The 21,583-nt window shown below is 32.8% G+C and overlaps 1 protein-coding gene and 1 long non-coding RNA gene across 4 annotated transcripts; both read left to right on the top strand.

Annotated features, from left to right (window-relative positions):
- Positions 1-604: 604 nt before the first annotated feature.
- On the top strand, positions 605-5,656 carry LOC148787799 (uncharacterized). The gene is made up of 5 exons (XR_016066026.1): positions 605-1,363; positions 2,515-2,567; positions 3,551-3,783; positions 3,939-4,066; positions 4,171-5,656. It is a non-coding gene; the product is annotated as an uncharacterized LOC148787799 (long non-coding RNA).
- A 26-nt stretch (positions 5,657-5,682) lies between these two features.
- On the top strand, positions 5,683-21,005 carry LOC148787800 (uncharacterized). Of its 3 annotated transcripts, none has more exons than XR_016066025.1 (10): positions 5,703-6,002; positions 6,931-7,023; positions 7,864-7,945; positions 8,102-8,462; positions 8,588-8,761; positions 8,874-9,088; positions 9,637-13,222; positions 13,338-13,529; positions 15,507-15,550; positions 19,599-21,005. XR_016066025.1 is itself a non-coding variant. In XM_088881986.1 (10 exons), exons 1-4 carry the CDS (start codon positions 5,994-5,996, stop codon positions 8,221-8,223), a joined length of 306 nt encoding a protein of 101 aa, XP_088738112.1. In that variant the 5' UTR covers positions 5,740-5,993; the 3' UTR covers positions 8,224-8,462; positions 8,588-8,761; positions 8,874-9,088; positions 9,637-13,222; positions 13,338-13,529; positions 15,507-15,550; positions 19,567-21,005. The 3 variants fall into 3 exon arrangements, 1 of the variants encoding a protein (XP_088738112.1); XM_088881986.1 differs by having other exon boundaries at positions 5,740-6,002; positions 19,567-21,005; XR_016066024.1 differs by having other exon boundaries at positions 5,683-6,002; positions 13,338-15,550.
- Positions 21,006-21,583: the final 578 nt, after the last annotated feature.

Below are 21,583 nucleotides of genomic sequence, written 5' to 3' on the forward strand. Positions count from 1 at the left end.
ATATAACCGTGCCTAATAGTATTGCAAACATTGACAAACAAACAATTACAAAGACTATTTCTATATTTATCACAAATATAAATAAATACAGTTCCAAAACTCAAGCATGAGTATTACAAAAACCTTTTCAAAAGTAAACCGATGTAAATAATATGGCCGTTCTAAATTTAGCCCAGTCCATTCCAATTAAAAAAATAAATTTTTTAGAAAAGTTTAATATTAAGAGCAGTTTCTAACAATGTGTTACGGTGCCCGTCCTAAATTGGAACGGTCAGGCATGACCTGTTTCTAAATATTTGTAATGCATTTATAAGAACATATAGCCAACTGTTCCAAAAATCGGTCCAGATTAATTTGGTCACTTTCAAACATTTCGAACGAAAAAAAAAAAAAAAAACCGTTCATAGATTTATTTCTATCCTCTCTCTCTCTTGTCAACTTCTACATCAATTTTTATTCTCTCTCTCTCTCTCTTCTTCTCATTATATTTGTTTTATATTTTTTATTTATCTAATTAATATATTTTTAAATAATAATTAGTTTTTTAAATTTAAATTAATAGTGCACACACATTTAAGTGTGCCATATATATATTAGTCGTTCTTTATTTTTGATCTTGAAGTTCTATTTATCATTAAATTAAAATATTATTCAAACTAGCAGATTGATTATGAACACAAACTATTTATAAAATAATAATAAATTTTGGGTAAATCCTAAATTTATAAATTGGTATCTTTTCAAAACATTTGATGGCATATGTGATTGAGATATATTTACATTAGAAATTAATATAAAAACTTTGTGTATTTTACAAAAAGAAATTAATAAAAGAAAGGGTGGGGGGGCTAATGGCAACTTTGGGAATTACAAGTGATACATGTCGTCATCATCATCTTCATACCCAAGAAACACAAAACATTTCTCTCTCTCATATTTCTCAAAGTCTGTCTCTCTTCACTTCGGTATGAAGATGACGAATGCGAATTCCTTTTCTTCTTCTTCTTCCTTTTATGGATGATTTCTTAGAATCTTGATGTCATAGTTTTGGGAAGAAATTGTACTAAAGATATCCCATAAAAGAAAAAATCCACGGGTAAAAACCCTAAAAATCACCATCTTCTTTCCGGCCATTTTACCCAAAACCACCGTCCATCCACAATCCCACATTTTAAGCCACACCCCTTCATTTTCCATTTCCTCTATTCATGTTACGATTCTCGCCCAAAAAAACAGAGGAAAGAATAAGGGGGAAAGATCAGCAGAAAGGGAGGGAAGGGTTAGGGTTGAGTACCAGCGGCGGCAGAGGATCTGGGTTTATGACTCCGGAGGGTTATGGGGACCTCTTGTCTTCTGTTCCAATGTAATTCATTTTGACGCTCTCAGCCTTCCAGTTTTCTTGAAATATTGGGTGATGAAAACTTGTTAGTTTTTCACTTTTGAATGTATGGAAACTGCGCTTTTGGTTTTATCATTGGGTTGAAGAATAGTTCAATTCTTGTCTTCTTGGTTGGTTTTTCCTGGAATCAAGTTTTAGAAGTGTTCTCTTGTTTTTCTTGGGTAAAAGATGTCTAGAGAACAGCACGTTTTTCCCCCCTCCAGTTTTTAATTTCTTTAGGGTTTTCCTTAAAGATGGTGGGTTGTTCGTTTCTTGGTTGATTTCTTTCAAGAATTTGGTTGGCCTGGCAGGGAGGGTTTAGTTGTTTATTAACTGCTGCGCCACACAGGGATGTTCTTGATTGAATTCAAGTTTTTCAATTATCTTCTTTAAGGTTTTTATTGAACTTTAGGATGTAAGAATTGGAGTGAGAATGCAGATTTTTGTTTTAACGAAAAAAATGCACCCCAAGAAGATCATGCTGTTCTTAGATAAAATTTGGCTATTCTTCTTTCTCTTTGGGTTTTCATCCATTTTAAACTGGGACCTGCAGAGGAGGTTTACCTTTCTGGTTTTTTAAGTTACAGCCATCCGCATATATCTACGAATAAAGCCTGATTATGCATTAGTTATGGAATTTCTATGGCAAATAAAAGAAACAGAAAGGGCTTGTATGAAAAATAATAGGCATGCATTTCTAACTAGGTATTGTATCATTATCACGGATCTGTTTCTTTTGATCCCTTTATTGGTTGTTAGGTATGACTAACTCCATCTTGTTGTCAGCATAGTTCAAAACTTTAATATTGGAACATATGTGGATATTGTTTTGTATGTTCTTTTGGTAGTGGTCATGACTCACAAGGAAAATATGTTATGGTCACCTGTACAATTAAATTAACAGTCGCGTATTGAATTGACAGTTGTTAATGTTTTCATTAAGTCCTAACCGAGGACATAACTTGTCTTAGCCTTACCATTGCTTTATCTGCCACTTTTATTGTATTCCCTCTCACTTCTTGTTTCTTTGCTATGGAACTGAGCTCTTATGACAATTTGCACATTCTTAATTTATAAAATATAGAGTTTTCTAAAACTAATTTACTAATATTTTGTGTTTTTCATGGTTGTTTCAGAGATTGGTCATTTTCCTGAAATGGCCAATAACTCCCAGTCCACAGGCATGCAGGTATCGAATTTAAAATGCTTTCTTAAATTATATAGTTTGATAGTGGTTTCTACTTAAGCACATATTCTTGATGTATTTGGTGCACATTAGTTGATTATGTATTATTACATGTGAAGTAGTTTGCCACTACTATTACGTTAACGTGATTAAATGCTATTCCCATTCCTGTAAAAGATAGTGTAGTTATCTAACATGATTAAAGGTGAAGGCGATAAGCATTCTTTTTTACATTCAAGTCTCCATTACTGCTGTCGTTCTTGGTTCATACTTGAATTAGTTTCTGCATGTAATGCTTAATCTTGGTTGTCTTATACGATGATTCATTTAAAATAAATAAATAATCATAAGCTATGCCATGTTATCTCCATTGTTGAAGTGTGAAGAGCATTCTTTATAGTCAGTGCTTTTTGTCCTCATTAATTAACAAGATATTTCCTCCACTCCTTTCAAGTTCTAATAGTTAGCATCGATATATCGGGTTTTACGTAATGCTGGGATTGGTTTGACATTGCCATGGTTAACCTGTGAATAGCGCTCCTCTTTGTCAATTATGTTGAAGCTTTTTTCCGGAGCACGGGGAAAGTTTGATGCTCTGGCAACTAATATGACTTAGGATAAATATTTCAACGTGGTTAACCACAGCTAAAAAGTTGATATTATATTAATCTTGTGTTACGGGGACGAGGATTATACTTTGCTTTCGTAGAAGCTGCTAAATTTATGTTCTTCCGTATTTACTAAATATGCTTTTACACTATATTTGTCATGTACTTGTCTATTCTCTTGTCCAGTGTATCGTGAGCATGCTGTAATTGGAAGTCCTGGATGTAATAACTCATCTATATGTTTTCATATGTATAATTTAATGGAAAAATTGGGCGCTTTCTTGAAAGAGGATGAGGAAAGTTTGACTTAGACTTGTAAGCCTACTCGTAATCCATCTAGAATCATGATGAATCATCTGATTTCTTTATGTTTTGCAGGGTGATGCTGAATTTGTACCCCCAGCATTGGTGACAAGTTGACAACTGCTGGGCTTTGCTGCAGTTTTCTTAATTTAAATAGAATAGAATACAGTAAAAAATTGGGGGAGCTTGTTCCAGGAAGCAAGACCAGCCGGTAAACGAGGATAACCTGAACCAAGGGGTTTCTGGTAGATATACTAAAAGTGGGAGCTCAAAATGGCTTGGAACCTCATTTTCTAGATCATCTATTGGTAAGGGAAACGAAGTTGCCCATCTCTTATGGATCTGTGTATATATAAAATTTGGCAAGTATGTGTGGCGTGGTTACTCTATTTATAGTTCACTGTATAAGAGGGAGAGCCAAACTGTTTTAAGTGAATTGACAAGCAATTTTCTTTTGTTGTAGGACATAAACAAATATAGCACCTTCTCCATGCTGCCAAAGGATATAAGTCACAGATTTTTGACGATTTAGTGTGTTCCCAATGTCCAACTGATTATGTACTTGAAGCTTTTCGGGATTGTGCTCTTCAGGTTTGCAAGCTTTGCTAAGTGAGGAAATGGGTCACAAATTGCTTTGGCTGTCTAAAGGATAGACAGCAGCTGGTCTCATGAGCTCACTTTTCTGTTTGTTGCAGGATCTTAATTTGGGAGAATACCCAGGATTTAATGACAATTGGATGGACATCGTCTCTTCACAGGGTTCATCTCTACTCTCTGTGGATCTTTCGGGTTCGGATGTTAGTTATTATCAAAGTACTCTTTTTTTTTTTCTTTTGCTAGTTATTATCAAACTACTTTCATTTATATTATTTTTCTAGTTTACCCTTAGTAATTTGACAAATAAATGTGATTTTAGGAAGTCATAAGATTGAGACATGAATGTCGCTAGCGTTATGTGATTGTTGCTTTGATTAAATGTGGAGTAGTTGAGGCATAATTTCATGCATTTTGAATTGCTTTGAAAGAGAGTTGGAACGTCTTCGCTTCTACTAAGTCTTAGGATTCTTGTGACATCATATTTGTTTGCTAAAACCCTACCCGATTGATCCTTATATCCCTAACATGGGACATGCATCATTTTGAAAAAAAATTCAAAGGCCCTTCCCCTTGGAAAAAAAAAAAAGAAAGAATAGCAAAAAAAAGGAAATTACATCTACTCCGCTGGTTTAGGTCACTTAGTAACTGGGTAACTTCATCACAAATGTTGTTATTCACGTAAAACGGTGACCGAAGCTATGAGTATGCAAAGCACTTTAGGTAAAATGTGTTTTGGTTGAGTAACCGGGTGCCTTCACCACAAGTGTTGTCATTCGCGTCAAAAGGCCAGAATACGACGTTTTTTGGTTGAGTAACCGGGTGCCTTCACCACAAGTGTTGTCATTCGCGTCAAAAGACTGAAAGACGGCCTAAAGAACACAAGTCACGGGCAAAAATGAAGGAAAAAAAAAAAGAGAAAAGAGCCGTGACAAAATACAAGGGGAAGAAAAAAGAAAAAAAATCATTATTGGCCCAAAGAAAAGAAAGAAAAGCGAAATCCGTCCCTACTTAGGTAGATATAAGGAGATAAAGGGTATTGTGCTAGCATCGAGGATGATAACATTTAGAAACCTGTAGATTTTGTGGAAGCTTGATTGTCCTGCTCTCTACCTGGGAAAACAAAGTGCGGTGATGTGATTGGCCTCTTACCCTCGTTATGATAAGTTAGCATTTGTATAACGTATTGCTGCATTTGTGTTTTGAGATTATGTGCACATAATATTTCGTTTTGTTTGGGGGGCTATAACTTTAAAGACGTTACAACAATCCTTTCTTTCTTTTTTGATATATTGAAAAAATTGTCACATTTATTTCTTGGTGCTATATGAATTTTTTTCTGTATAAAAATCATTTATTTAGAGAATGCCTTTTCTTATGTGACTATTATTTTTGGTTAGTAGGAGATAGATTTTTGCCTTGATATTATTTTACCAAAATAACTGAAAATAATTATTGTAACGACATTTAAATTTTATATTATTATAGTTCTCTTTAATTTTATGAATTATTTCTTTTAGATTGCCATCTCAGCAGGTTCAAGATCAGTATGCAGCGGTGATGCTTCTTACATGGGCTCTCCCACCCACCCCCACCCCCACCCCCCAACTGTAAAACTTAGAAGGAAAATGTACAGGTTGTGCTTGAATATAAAGAGTTAAAGAAATCTTTCATGCTGGATATAGAGAAGTATCATAACTTTTTAACTTTACTGACCCATGAATACAGTTTATCCACGTATATGAGGTGGGGAATCATTGTCAACTAACAATTGAAAATAAAATCAGATTTCTTTTTTGTCTTTCATTTTTCTTTTAACTCTTCTAATGAAGTTCATGAGATAATTTTATTTCAGTTACATTTGTACACTTAGTGAGAAGACCATGGTGATGTCGCGGGAAGTGCTTCTTAGTGTTGGTGTTCCATGGTGCAGGTGACTATTCATATTCTATTATATCATGTTTATCATTCGTCTCCCACAATTGTGTGTTGCTGGGTACTTAAGTTAAACCCATTCATTAGTTCATTGGTAGGGTGAGCTATTGGAGAATTTATTTGCATATATAAGTGAAAAAACTTGAACTTGGTTTACAAATATGGTCTATAACGTTATGTAGGAAATTTTAGCTTTGTACTCTACTATGTGAATTCTTTTTGTCAAGTTCATGTCCCCGAAATTCAGAGAGTGAACTTCAGCAAAAGTGAAGAGATATCAGTATTTTTTTTTCTTTGACAGAAAATTTATTTCTCTTTCCTTTATTTTCTTCCTTTTGTTTCACCCCCTCCAATAAAAACTGAAGGATGGTTCTTGCTCGGAATTTGCGTTTCGTAACTGAAGGCTTTGAAACATGTTATGCATGTAGTAAAACTTCTCTTATGCTCTTTGCTTCATTCCATTTTATTCACACCTAAGGAGCTCTATTCGTGTATTCTCAAGTCTCGCGTGTACTAGTTCGCTGCGGACTGTTTAACCAAAACCAATGACTTGTCTGATCTGTTCTGCACCTTAATTAAATTATTAGATACCGACCTTTGAATTTTTAGAACATATTAAGTTGACCACTAGTGCTTGATTTGGTAAATGCTCTCCAGAACTTAAGTAAATATTGCTATAACAGGTGCTGAGTTTTCTCCCCTTATTTCTTTTCTTTCTTAAGTTGGTATCTCCCTTGCTATACACGTACATTTGCATTTCATGCTTGAATCTTATGGCTATACTATATCATCCCTTTCCTTAATAAGACAAGTGGCACCACCTTTATCTAAATTGATATTTGGTTGACCTTAAGTAGCTCTTAGATTGTTTTCTATATCTATGTCCTTGGGCTGGCCATCAATTGCAGTTGTGTCTTTTCATGCAGAATGATGATGAGGATATGGTCTACTACATGTACAATGCTTATCTTCACAAGAAAATTACATGCTTTCTTTCTCATCCACTTGCCAGAGACAAGGTTAGTTGATTATGATTTGTTTGCTGTCATGCATCAATCTTCATTGAATATTGAGAACTAAGAATGTTTTAGCTTCTTCAAATGTGGTACAAGTTTGTTGTTTTATCGTATGTTTTATTTGTGTTTCTGATTCATGGGATTGATAACCAAAAGGGTGCAAGTTACTGAAGTTAGGGCTGATTGTCAAGTGGAGAATAATAGAGTTGGCGGTTTATGTGGTCACTGGTGAACAAATTCCCGCCAGGTTCTGTAGGAAGTTGCAATAATGCTGGTATTGTAATGATCCTCTTGGATAAAAAACATCCATGTTACCCTTAACATGTAAATATTAAGGTGGACTTGGATTACAACAAGAAGATCAAGTAAGAAACAAAGACTTGTGAAAGTGTAGCTTGACGATGATATAGCGCGAGGACTTAATTAAGATGTTATTTTGCAATTTAAGAATGGTACTAGCACACTGATTAGGACATGCAATTTCATGGGTACTAGTGAGAGTCTTTGAGGGAAGGGTTGACTGAGATGATTCATGATGGAAAAAAGAATTTCCATGTCAACATAAAATTCGCATTACGCAATGAAATAAATTTTGGGGTAGCAAGTTGAGTTGGTTTGCAACTCTATAAAAGTCCATTATCATTTTATTTACGTTTATTTGGTCTACATCGATTAATGGTCTATGTATTCAGTTTCTTGGTAATTGTGAATGTGACAGTAGGCCGCTTTCATGTTGAAGCTACTAGATAGGTTGTGGGAACCGTTTTCATACTATGTTATTGTCATGAGAGAGCTTATTTGTTACTTTCAAATGGTTTCTCATGTCTATTTTGTGTTTTCCAGATACTTCACATAAAAAGTTTGATGGGATGGAATCCAAATTGCAGGCCTGCGAGGCTGTGTTTGCTGAAGATGCTTAATTGGAGTATCTCAATTAGCTTGTACTTGATTGGATTATTGACTTTTCTCTCGTTAAAAAATGACTTTTTAGCCCCTGAACGATTTTCCTTAATGTCAGCTCCTTTATGTGAAGGAATCTGATTATTTGATGTTGTTGCTGATAGAGTGCTATTTCTTGTAGCAATACATCCACCATCTAGAGGCTCAACTTCAGGAAGAGATGTCACGGCATGCTCCTCTATATGGTGCTGGGCTGGAAGCTTTGTCAATGAAGGAGCTCGAGACGATATCACGTATCCATGAAGAAGGGCTGAGGCAGATACATGCCATACAACAGCGTAAAGGAAGTCTAGCTGGGAGTCCACTTGTAAGTTCCACAACCTACCTGACACACATGGGTTGTATCCACCTACTCCGCCTCCAATGGCTATTGGATTGCCTCCTCCGCTTATCCCAAATGGTGTTGGGATCCATAGAAATGGGCATGTTAATGCTGGTGCCAGCCCCTGGTTCAATCGTTAGAACGACGTCCCTGATGTGAGGTGATATTGTCTTCGAGTTTGTGACACTCACTAATCTCTTTGATCAGGATTCTGGATTTCTAGTCCAGGATACTGTTATCTTCTCTGCTGAGGTTCTTATATTGAAAGAAACTTCCATAATGCAGGACTTCACTGATCAAGAAACTGACTCAGGAACTGCCTGTTCTCAGTCGGATGGAATTGGGAAGAGGAGCTCATTCACCTGGAAAGTGGAATTTCTTGTCCTTTTAGGAAATAATGGAAACTAGAAAATTTTTTCGCAAATTCTTTCAAGCTGGTTGGATGTGAGCTTCGGATTGGTGGGTAGCTCTTTAAAAGCTTGAATTATTTCAATGCAAATTGCTACAGCAGCTAGTGGAATTATGGTGGATGATCTATTCTAATTCTTTGCTACCGCCTTTGATTGTGCAGGAGTATATGAGTCTTTTGACACCATATGTATATATTTGGAGAGTGATCAGTCAGTTGGCAGTGATCCCGAGAAGACCTGGAACAATTCTGTTATTCAGTTTATGAAGGTATCTGACATGTTGGAAGCTGATGCAGGATTTCTGCTGCGAGACACAGTTGTATTTGTTTGTGAGATCTTGGACTACTGTCCATGGTTCGAGTTTTCAGACCTGGAGGTTAGTAGGTCCTTTTTATTCTCAGTATCTGGTCACTCGGTCCTATTGATCAAAGCCATATATGGGTAATCATGGATTCTGTTGACTATAAGCAACTCTACTGATGAACATAAATCCTCATTGGTTCTCCCTTCTGCAAAAATAGAAATCTTGGCCTTGGTTATTCTAGCATGTGTGGAGCCATATTTTGTTGCTTTGGGCACTCTTTCTTGGGTGAAATTTTTTTGTTGATTTTTGTGGTGAATGGACCATTTTTCATGCTGTATTTCGTCTCCCCTTATTCTCTTAAGGACCATCTCTCTTATCTGTTGGCAAGCATGCAAGTTAAAAAGCTGCCATCTAAAAGGATTCAAAACTTGAACACTCAATTTTACCACTCTCTTAAATTGTCTGCAGAAAACAATGATTGGCGAATAAAGGCAGCCAAGAGATTTCATATTGAGCTAGAAATATGTCTTCACCAGTTGGCACTATCTTTCTCATTGTTAGCCATTATAATGCACATTTGATGTCATGCCCTGGTGTTAATTCAGTACATTGTTTTTCAGGTTTTAGCTTCTGAAGATGATCAAGACGGCCTGACAACTGACCCTGACGAACTCATTTATTCTGATGACAGTGAAGATCTAAGTGGAGATGAAAAAGACATCTTCAGAAATCTTCTATCTAGGGCCGGGTTTCACCTTACTTATGAAGACAAGAACATATAGTAAAAACTGGCTGCGGTTCTGTCTCTCTTGTTGTTTTCGGTGATCAGGAACGAGCTCTGATTACTTGTCCTGATTTGGCTTTAAACTGTAAGGGAACTAGAACTGAATTTTCACCAAGTATATCGTCAATTTTAATCAAACTTCTTCTGTTTTATACCTGTGAGGATTTCGTGGACACTTGTTAGTCTGCTATCAGCCTTTTTGCACGTTATCCCAACTTCACCAAAATTTTATTATATCATCTTTTCACTAAACCATTTAAAAGCTCCCTTTTTGTTTTAAATTTTGTATTGAACATATCTTCACCAGAAATAATTATCTAGTCTACCTTAAACGGTGCAAGATGCTCGAGGCTCATACTAGTCTTGGAAAATGTATTTGCCTCCCTTGAAGCAGTATCTACTTGCTTAATTAAGTTTTTTAGCAATGGCAATGCAGATAAGGTAGGCTGGTGGAGCTCATGGCTCTTGCCTCGCATGTGCACCCCTTGATAGCGGCAGCCACAGCTCTACATGGCTGTCATTTTCTGATTATTGTTTGAGAGGTGCATGCAATTTGCTGCATTTTTATCTTTGCTTTGTGATTAATAGGTAAGTTTCGCAATTCTCATATGTAGAAAAGATTTGCTATGCTTGAATCGATCTTTTCTTTAGTTTCTGTAGCTCATTGCTTCTAATTAATATATTTTGACAATTGAATTAGATCAGAAAGACTTGTTTTAGAAAAATAAGAAAAATATGACTTGGAACTTCCAAAACTTTGATTTATTGTTGCTTGTGCACTCTATGTATTATGACATATTACTCCTATTGGATTAGAGTGACTTGCCAAACAATCTTTCTTATAATAAAGTAACAAGAGATTGGAGACCAATATTCAATGTGACAATTGGATTAGATTAGTTGGGGAATTAATGTGTTGGAATGTGAATGTGTGAGGACTAAAAGTTTTTATTTGGGGGTTGACAATTTTTAGTAAACACCGAAACTTGTGAAGGAAGTTAGTGTCTTGAGAAAAATATGCGAATTATCCTGTGGTAGCACTTGAATTTTCTGATATTTGTCTTGTGTTATCCCTTAGATTAATAGGAATTTTTGGTATAAGTCGAGATAAGCAGGAGATACTAGCACTAGTGGCATATAAAAAAAAAGTAGTGTGAAGTGTGTCCCATTGACTGCATCAAATGAAAAATGTTCAAGAATCAACACAAAGGCCTTTGTGTGAGCTTTTGGACCAAAGCACTTTCATTTAAACAGTGCTACATTTCTTTTGATCGAGGGCATCAAACTTAGTGTGTCCATTCTAGAACTTGCTTGTGTAATACATTTTGTGTCCGCATTCTTGTAAGATTGGTGCATGAAAGTGATAAGGGCACTTAGGAATACCCCATTACCTGAAAAGAGCCTACCTTGAATTCACCCATAGAATAACTCATTTGAGCCTTGGCTTTTCTTTTGTTGGTTAAACCACATCATAAGCTAAATCATCCCCTTCTTGATTATCTCCTGAACTGATTTTTGAACCCATTTAAGGGGATGGTGTTGGCTTGGTTGCTTGTAAATTGACATGAAAATGAGTGAATAACAATGGATGCAGTGGTATCCCCAAGGAAACGAAAAAGAGAAATGGAACGAGGAAATGAAAAACAAATGATGAAAGAAAAAGAACAAAGAGATGAAGAAAAAGGAGAAGAGAAAGAAGAAGAAAAAAAGAAAGGAAAGAAGAAAATATTGAGGAAAAAAAAAAGAAAGGAAAGAAGAAAATGAGGAAAAAAAAAGAAGAAGAAAAAACGAAAGGAAAGAAGAAAAGATTGAGAAGAAAAAGAAATAGAAAACGAAAAAATTGGAGGTGTTTGATTGTTCAAATTACTTGAATCGAGTTGAATGGCAATGAGGTTGGAAAGATAAGCAACTAGGTCGGCATCGCTCCTTTGAATTCATAAGCCCCAATTCGGCCTATCTTTTGCCACACCTTGTCCTAAGCCCCATTACAACCCTTGAAAAGATCCTTTGATTTATGTATTAATTTTCATTTCGTTGGTGGAGAAGATTTGATTCACAAGCAAGCCTATGGTAATGGCATTCTATGTATTGATTTGAGTGGAACCCAAATTCTTAAACACTTTATGAGTGGAGTGATTACACTGATACCTTTGTGAGAGTGTTGAGACTTGTTTCATTTTATTTTGATGAAGTCAATGGGATACTTGTGTGTTGAATATTGTATGTTATACTGCAAGTGCTTGTCTCAATATTGCTGGCTCTTCTTATACTATTAAGTCTTATTAATATAGGGGATGTACTTGAGTGACATGAAAGGATATTTGAGAATTGCTACTTGGATAATTTGTGTATTTGGATTGAGACATGCTTGAGGGCAGTCATGGTTTCAGTGTGGGGGAATAAGATATATTTTAAAGCTCATATGCATGCTTATTCGAGTGATTGGGAAAGATTTTATTACATACTTTAGTGATGTTAAGTTACCCCAATTTCCTAGAGGATGGGAGTGGGTGTGTAAGGTAGGTGATAGTTTTTTTCACTTCACAGTGGAAGTTGTAGGAGTGTGGTTTAACTCTTGTGTTATTGTGGTGAGGGGATTTTTGTTTAGAGCTAGCATGGTTTATAATTAATGTTGTGTGTCGTCTTCTGCCCCTTTATATACTACTTTCTGTTCTTTTATTGTTCACATATTTTCTTTACAGTTACTTTCTACTTACAAATTTGTTTAATTATAGTCTATGGTTTTAGTTTAGAATATGCTAATTAATATTTTTAATATAATTAGTAAATATATTAATTCCATATACGTTTACATGCTTATAATATGTACTTATTTTATTAATGAGATGAAAATAAAGTATAAATGTATGACAGTATGAGGATAGAAATCGATTTTGCACTCCTGATCTTGAGTTCAGAAACTGCATGCTATAATGTTCATGATGATCTTTCATTGATGTGCAGTGAGGTTCCTTCTATGGCTCCTTATGCATGGCTGGTATATTCTGAAACAAAGAGAGGTTCTAAACATAAGCAGGGACTATTTGGACGTAGTGCATAGAGAACTTGCAGTGTTCTTTTCTTTTTTAATCTATTTATGTTGAAAGTATGACAGTGACTTATGATTTGTACTTTGGTGTGATCATTTGCAGGTTTGGTAAGAAAAAAACATAGTCCTTCTGATAGCCAATATCTGCAGATCAGATTCGCTCTATGTGCCAAAGCATGTGTGTTGGGTCAAACCTCGAATATGATTCTTCATTTGATTCGAGCACTGAATGAAAGAAAGTGAGAGTATCATGCAGTTGTTGCTGGCCAGCCCATGTTCCACTTTCTGGGAGTGCTGAGACGGTAGCATCCCTGTGATCCATGTGATCATGGCAGCAGTGGCAAGACATTCCTATGGTGGAGGACAAGATAAGGTAGTACCGTTAGTTAAAACATGTTGAACCAGAGGGCACCAATTGTTTACCCTTTTCATTTATTCTTTTGTTATGCTATTGAATTAGCTGCTTATGGATTCTTATTTGATGGCAGGATCCAGATGCTTCGATCCGTAAAAGGGCCCTCCAGCTTGTTTATCATCTAGTAAATGAAAGCAATGTGAAGCCTTCGACAAAGGAGCTTGTTGATTATCTAGAAGTAAGTGTACCGGAATTTAAGGGAGACCTCACGGCCAAAATTTGCTCAATTGTGGAGAAGTCGAATGATCCATAGTTTGTCTATAAGGTTTGCTCACTTTCTTGTCCAATTAGTTTTATAATATGATGTTTGATGCATGCTATGTTCATGACTGCATTTGAATGTGTGTCCATGTGTCTTGAAGCAGCTCATAACTATGGAGTACTTTACAGAGTATCTACTTGATTTGGTCTCTGGATGAGTTGTTTTCTCCAACTTTCAAGGTTTAAGAAAGTTTGGTTATTGATTGATTTTGCTTTGTTTTATAGGTCAGATATTTGCTTTGTTCTGAAACAATTGTTTCAGTAACAGAACATTTAAAAGGTCTTTCTTCCTTTTCCCTACTAGTGGCCCCTCTAGCTCCTCTACGTATTGCATGTCAAAACCTTATTTTGCTCTCATTATGGTCTTTCACCGCCACATATTTCTCAGATGCTTCAATTCTATGCCTTCACATGTTTTTTCTCTTCTTTTCCATGTGTTGTGGCCTGTGATCACCCAAGTAGTAAAACATGCATGACCTGCTATATAGGTTGACAATATAAATAAATTGGTTGAACTTGAATTATGATGTATCTTCTAGTTTATTGTAGTTAAACATAATCTCATTCATCTTGCTGTGTGGTGCCAGGTTTGTTGTTTGTGGCTTTATGTATAGTACGGAGATAACATGTCTGTTGTTTGCCTCTTTATTTGTGTTGCTAATAATTATTTCACAAATGGATCAAGAAAAGCTTTTGGGTATCAAATATTACTTTCTTTTTTGTCAATCTGGGAGTCGGCTTACAAGCATTATTTTCATCCCAAACACTGGGGTGGAGTTAAGCTTAATTGCTTAAATTCGCTTCTCGATTGAAAGAGATACTGTATGAGATTAAAGCAAAATGATGAAAATGTTAATGTTCCGCTTTATCAGCAGAGTTGGGATTAATGTGCTTGGCTGATTGTATAGATGTTAAAAACTTATCTACCATTGATTGTGTTGTTTCTTAGGGGTGTTCGTTAAGAGTCCTCCAACCTGGAGATATCCCAAGGGCTCTGCCATTTGGGCAGACTCTTAGCAGGCACCTTGCAAAACATATTTCTATATCTCATAATTGGATTCACATCTTGAAAAAAGTGACTCTCCTTGTTTCTCATAATTGGAATGACATCCGGGGAAAAGTGACTTGCCTTGCCTTGCCTTTTCTTTTGTAACTCATTCTGATAGATGCCTTGTTAATTAAAATTCATGTAATCTGGGAATTAATCTGTTCTTGTGGTATTCACTACGCTCTTGCGAGCTTGGACTGAGCTTCAAGCTTCTCAATTTTACCACCTTGTAAAGACAGCCTTGTAGCCACGTAATAACACTTCGCAGGGAATGAAAACAATTGCTGAACTGAGGATGGTAACCTTCCAGTGACGGTCAAACACGAATTCACTTTGCATGGCGAGAACATCTACATTCTAATGTAGCTCTTTTCCATTCCTACTTCAACCTTCAGGATTAATAAACAAATTTGTTTTTTCATTTATTTGTGTTCTTTACTAACCATTCATTTCATTTTGCTTACAGCCTATTGCCAAGAAGCGAATGAAGTTCATTCCATTGGTTACAGCACTCAGTTGTTTTAAATTTATGAGATGAGCTTCTGATTGATAATTTTTATGAATAATAAGACCTCATACTTTTTAATCATTTATATTAATTTAAAATATAAATAAGAGATTAAATTTTAAATGTAGAGGGGTATAAATATCTGTATATATTTAATTAGTTATTAGGTTATAAATTTAAATTATCTATGCTAATAAATTTTTTTGGAAACAATGAAATTGATGAGAGCAATCGAGAAGAAGTGTGGTTGCTAGGAGTACTGGAGAGTGAATATTCAAATTTAAGCATTGAATAGAAGTTAAATGCTTTTATTGCGTTGATTGATCTACTCAGAGTTGGTACTTAGAGATGGTTCCAGTATCAAAATAGAGATAATCCTTTTATTTAATCCTTAATGTATCAAATAACTCTTCTTTTTTGTGCAGGAATGTGATTGTTGTGGAAAATTGGCAAGAGCAACAACTGTCAGGTTTGCAATTTGCATGGAGTTTTGATTATATATCATTGCATTCTCTCTGTTGTTATTCTTTTATTTTTTTAATAAAATATTTAAATTCCTTCTTCATTTCCATTCCTCTTTTCTTTCTTCTTCCCCCACCAACTTTCTTACCTTTTTCTCCACTCGATGCTGCGATTTTGCCATTGGCCACCAGCTTGATTGGTTATTCATCACAATCTCTTCTCTCTCTCTCTCTCTCTCTCTCTCTCTCTCTCTTATATATCTATATTATTTTTACTAAATCCAAAATTATTTTATTAATCTTCTTATTGAATCTGCGTGTAATTTACTCTTTTTAAAATTAATATATTAAATTGTTTAAGTCATAAATTAATAAAATAGATCAATTAAGATATTATAAATTATTTATAATTAATATTCTAAATTTTTTAATCAGTGTGTAATTTACTCTTCTTAAAAATAAAATATTATATTATTTGATTTTATATTAATAAAATAGTTATTAGGTTATAATTTAAATTAAAAATTACCATATTAAAATTTTAAATTAAAAGGTTAATATTTTATTTTTATTTATAGCTAAATTTTTATTAGCAAAAGATAGGAACAATATTTAATAGAGTCGATAGAGTGTGTAGGATCAATATTTATTAGATTAGATAGAGAGTGTGTCAAATCAATATTTATGAGAACTATAATATGATCTCCAATTTTTTTATTATAATAATATAAATTGTTATTATTTTATTAACTTTTTTTATGTATAATAAGTACACCTTTTATAATGAAAATACTATAAATTTAGATTAAAAAGTTATCATGATTAATTTTATTTTTATTATCCGAATGGGCCAAAGCAATATTTGAGGATGAAAATACACCCATATATATTTTTTATTTATACTAATTTAAATTTAATTAAATTGGAATATAAAGTTACATCTTTTAGCAGTTTTATATTAAATTGTTTAATGAATATACTAATAAAATTACATAAAAGGTTTTAAATTTAAATTAGAAAATTAACACCTGTATAAATTAATTTTTTTTTAATTACCAAAAGCATAGGGGTGGTGTCAAAGCAATACTTATGAATGAATGATTCCGTATATTTTTTTATTATCTGTACTAATTTATATGTTATATTATTTTATTACTTTTTATAGAATGTATATATTAAATATAATATTTAATTGATATTAATAGTTACGAGATAATAAATTAAATTGAAAATGACTTAATCTATATATAAAACTATACATTAAAATTGCATCTATTAATAATTGAATATTAGATTATTTTTCAAATTAAAACTTTTTGTAATAAAAATTTGTTAATTTATTTATAACTAAATTTATTTAAATTATTTTATTAAACTTTTTATAGAATCTTTATATTACATTACATATTTAATTGATATTAATAGTTACAAGGTAATAAATTAAAAAATAATCTATTTTTAGAAGTAAAAGATGTAAATTTTTATTTTTATTCATAACAAAATTTTTTGTTACCAAAAGGTAGAGGAGATGTGAACACAATATGACCTCATTGTAATTTAATTCCCCTATTTAAAAAAATAAAATAATGTAATTCCAAATTTCTTTTATCATAATAATTTGAAAATTAACTTTTTTTCTGTATAATTTGAAAATGGATGAAAATTATTGTTTTATTAATAATTTATGCAGATACAAATATAATTAATTTGATTATATTATTGAATTGATCCATTAAGATGAATTTTTTTTTTTTTTTTACATATGCTAATCAGATGTTATGTGTCTTATAAAATAAGCTTATTAAAAATCTACTAAATAATTTATGATTTAATAAATTATAAACACAAATGTAATACGATTCAGCTTCTGTCATTTAATTTAATCATCAAAACTAAAATTAAGATTATTAGAAATTTATTAATTTAAATTATACTTAAACTAGGCATTATATTTTTAAACCTTATTTTTCTAACCTTTCATAAATTATATTAATTAATTATATGAAAATATATGTTACAAAGTAAATTACATAAAGAATAAATTTAATTTTAGATCATACTTAAACTAAGTTGTACATAATATTTTTAAATTTGACTTATTGTTTGATTTAAAAATATTTTAATAAATTTGACAAGGTATAAATAGTAACGAAATAGATATAGAATTCAATCTATGATATGCAGATTGTAAAAATATTTATAATTTATTAGTAAAATAAAATAGAGAAAATTAAACCATCCAACTTATCTTTATTTTTATTTAAAATTATTTATAACTTTAATCTCATTAATTTTTTACTTTCTTTATAGAATTCAATCTACGATATGCAGATTGTAAAAATATTTAAAAAGACAGAGGGAGTATGAAAGCAATATTTATAAGAATGAAAGATTTCATATATCTTTTTGACTTTTCTTTATTTCTATATATAAAAACATCTAATTGCATCAGTAAAATATTTTAATTAACATATTATAAAAACTAAATTATCACACTTGTATTTTAAATTTATAAAATTAATCTTTTAATTTTTTTATTTTTATTTATAAGTAAATTTTATAACCAAAAGATTAAACGGGTGTTAAAATATATTTATGGAAATATTAACTTTATTATTATTATTGAATCTGTAATTTACTCTTCTTAATATTAAAATATTAAATTATATATTAATAATATAATTATTATGTTATAAATTTCAATTTAAAAATCATCAAGTATAATTATTTATTAACTTTTTTCATTAAATCAATATATAAAATTACATCTCTTAATAATTAAATATTAAATTATTTAATTAATATATTAATAATTAGTTACTAGGCTATAAATTTAAATTAAAAATGTATAAGCTAATTCAAATTTTTATTTTTATTTATAACTTAATATTAATTATCAAAAGATAGGAGAAGTCAAAGCAATACTTGAATGGATTTATATGATACCGTATATTTTTTATTATTTATTAACTTATATTTAAATTGTTTGATTAATTTTTTTTATAGAATCTTTATATTAAATTACGTATTTAATAGATATATTAATACGTAAATTTCTAAATTACCAGAAGCTAGAGGGGGTGTTAAAATATGTTTATGGGAATGAAAATATGACCTCATTAAATTTATTAGCATTATTGAAATTGTATGTAATTTACTCAATTTAAAATTAAAACAATTAAATTATTTGATATTAATAATTTAAATTTAAATTAGTCTAAATAAAAAATTAATCTTTGATAGTTTCTTAACCAAAGTTTATTGTTTAATATATTAATTAAATCATTTACTACTTTCATTATAAAGAGAAGTGATTTTATACATAAAAAATAAGAATTTAAATTATTATCAGAATCGGACCGGTTAAATTACTGGGTCACTGGTCCAACAGTGGTTTGACCGGTTCAACGGGATATATAATATCCACCCACCTCCTTTGCTTCTCCAATCCTAATTGGCAGACGAGTCGAATCAGCTCGTGACGCTCGATTTTTCCTACCTCCTCTTTCCCTCTTCTTCCCCTCCACCCCCTTCTCCTTCTTTTCATCCACCACTAACTTTTTTTCCTTCTTCTCCACCCGATTTGTTATTCAACTTGTCATCTTTTCTTATAATTTGATTGGGTGTTTCACTGGTTTTGTATGGTTTTAATATTAATTTTTTATTTTTATAACATTAATTTTTTATTTTTGTTTATAATTAAAAATTTTATTAACAAAAGGTAGAGGGGTCGAAGCAATATTCATGAAGTATAATTTTATTATTTATACTAATTTAAATAGTTATTTATTAATATCTATTGAATTTATAAATAATTAAATAATTTCTTATTTATATAAATTTGTTAAGTGTAAATCTTTTATTTGTATAGATTATTAAATTAAAAGATTATTTATTAAAGTTAAAAATTTAAATTAAAAAATTATTTTAAAGTTATAATTATGTTAAAGTTATAAATTTATATTATGAAACCAGCTTGGGTCACCATCTTTTTTCTTATAACATATTTTTGAATTTTTTATAGAAGTCCCACAACCTAACTCCCCGACTTATCAGAGGTGCCTCCCCCAACATAGATGTGGTCGGTTCGCAAGTTGGGGAAGGATATGCTGCTGGTCCCAGTCGGACCAAAAAGCGCAAGAAGAGGAAGCATGGAAGATCGCGTTTTCCCCGGCGATCTGAAGAAGAGGAAGCAGCTGATCGTGCCTTAGAAGATCAAAACCTGAGTTATCTTAAGGAGATCGAAGAGTGGGAGCGAACAACCCAAGGCGAACTTCGCACTGAAAGTCAGATTTTTGCCGAGTTGACTGGGGAGAAACTCGTCCCAAACTGGAGGATCTCCTACCTGAGCACTGTGCTCAATACTGAGGCAGGTCAAGATTCTTTTGAACTCTACCAAGCCAACTGCCTCCCTCGCGACCAGGCAGCACTTCTCAAGACCCCCCTACCCAAGGTTGGAACAATTTGGAGCTCACTCCCTTATGCCATTAATAGTTTCTTATACATTTCTCCCATGTAACCTTCTCGAACAGACTGCAACCTTTTTAAGGGCTATGTCCATCAAATGCACAGCCCTTCGCAAACATCAGAAGGATAGCAGCAAGAAAGTGACTTTCGCATTAAACGAGCACCCAATTGAACGAGCTGCGAGCTAAGGAAAGGAGCTGGGACAAAGAGCGCATTAACTAGGAAGAGGAGCGTGCAGTCTTTGAAGCTAAACTCAAGGCAATGGAAGAGTCGAGGGCTGTTGAGGTCGCACGGGCGCGAGAGGATGGCCAGAAGATTGAAGTAGGATGTGAGGAGTTCTTGAACTCCCAAGAGTACGCCAATGACTTCCTTAAAACCCCCATATTCCAGGTCGGGTGGGCACCGGATTCAATAAGTGTAAAGCTAAAGCCAGCAACATAGGTGCGTTTGTAGAGGGGTTCGATCAAAGTCGCCTCAACCCTTATCTGGATGAGAACTTCCAGCCTTATGCCCCTGAGTCGCCCTTGGAGATCGAAGGGAGCGAGTTCGCTAGCCTGCTTGACGAGGTGGAGGCTAAGGATGACTGAGCCAGATCTGCGATCCTGCACATACATTTGTAATGGGATCGTATCCCCTTTTGATCGAACAATTAACTTGTCAGCTGCTATATTTCTTTAATCTTGCAAGTTTAATACATAGCTTTTTAAGATCGAATTCTATACTTTCAAACCTTTTCCACGATCCCCACAGGGTCGATCGATCATAAATTTATGCTGCTAATTCCTTATAGGATTGATTTGAAATCTCCTTGTATTCCAATTCCTTCCTGATACCTCCCAAGGAATCTGTGGTTTAGAATACGTTGGTTAACCGCTCAAGTAGGTAAACCAACTAAAGAAAGAACCAATTATCCAATCATTCCTTTGAATTTTTGGGACTCTTCTTTTCGATTGGAACCGATGGAATCGACCATTTCGCTACATAAAAAATAATATCCCAATTCATGGATCTCTCGATTCGAGAAATCAAGATAAGAGGATCCAACTTCGTTTTTTCCCGGATGCGTTGACATTCCTCTTTCCCCCTTTATCTAAATAAAAATTAATCCATACAATGAATTAATTTAAATTGTTTTTACATATTCAATAAATTATTTAAAATATAAATAATGCACGGAATATAAATGTAATTCATATTATAACCTAGTAAGTAATTTATATTTACATATTACTAATGTATTTTTTAATTATTAAGAAGTGCAATTTCAAAAAAAAATATATAATTTAAATCAATTATATAAATTATAAAAATGGTACGGGATGATATTATAAATTCCCATAAATATTGCTTTGACCCTCTACCTTTTGGTAATAAAAGTCTATATAGAAAAAAAAAATCTGCTCTAAAAATATACAAGTGTGAATACATTAACAATAATTATTCAACAATAATTTTAGAGGTGTAATAAAAAAATATTAAATAAATATAACTATTATTCAATCCCATAAATATAACAACTCTACCTTTTGCTAATAAAAATTAAAAATTAATCTTCTAATTATAAAAATTTAAAA

Source organism: Sesamum indicum, linkage group LG6, assembly GCF_026168435.1.
Source record: "Sesamum indicum cultivar Baizhima isolate 11 linkage group LG6, ASM2616843v1, whole genome shotgun sequence".
Taxonomy (NCBI): domain Eukaryota; kingdom Viridiplantae; phylum Streptophyta; class Magnoliopsida; order Lamiales; family Pedaliaceae; genus Sesamum; species Sesamum indicum.

What these genes read in the sequence shown, in the direction of transcription:
- LOC148787800 (XM_088881986.1), top strand. An exon ending in ATCCACTTGCCAGAGACAAG is followed by an intron (nt 7,024 to 7,863) that starts GTTAGTTGATTA and finishes TGTGTTTTCCAG; the next exon opens with ATACTTCACATAAAAAGTTT. An exon ending in GCTGAAGATGCTTAATTGGA is followed by an intron (nt 7,946 to 8,101) that starts GTATCTCAATTA and finishes TATTTCTTGTAG; the next exon opens with CAATACATCCACCATCTAGA.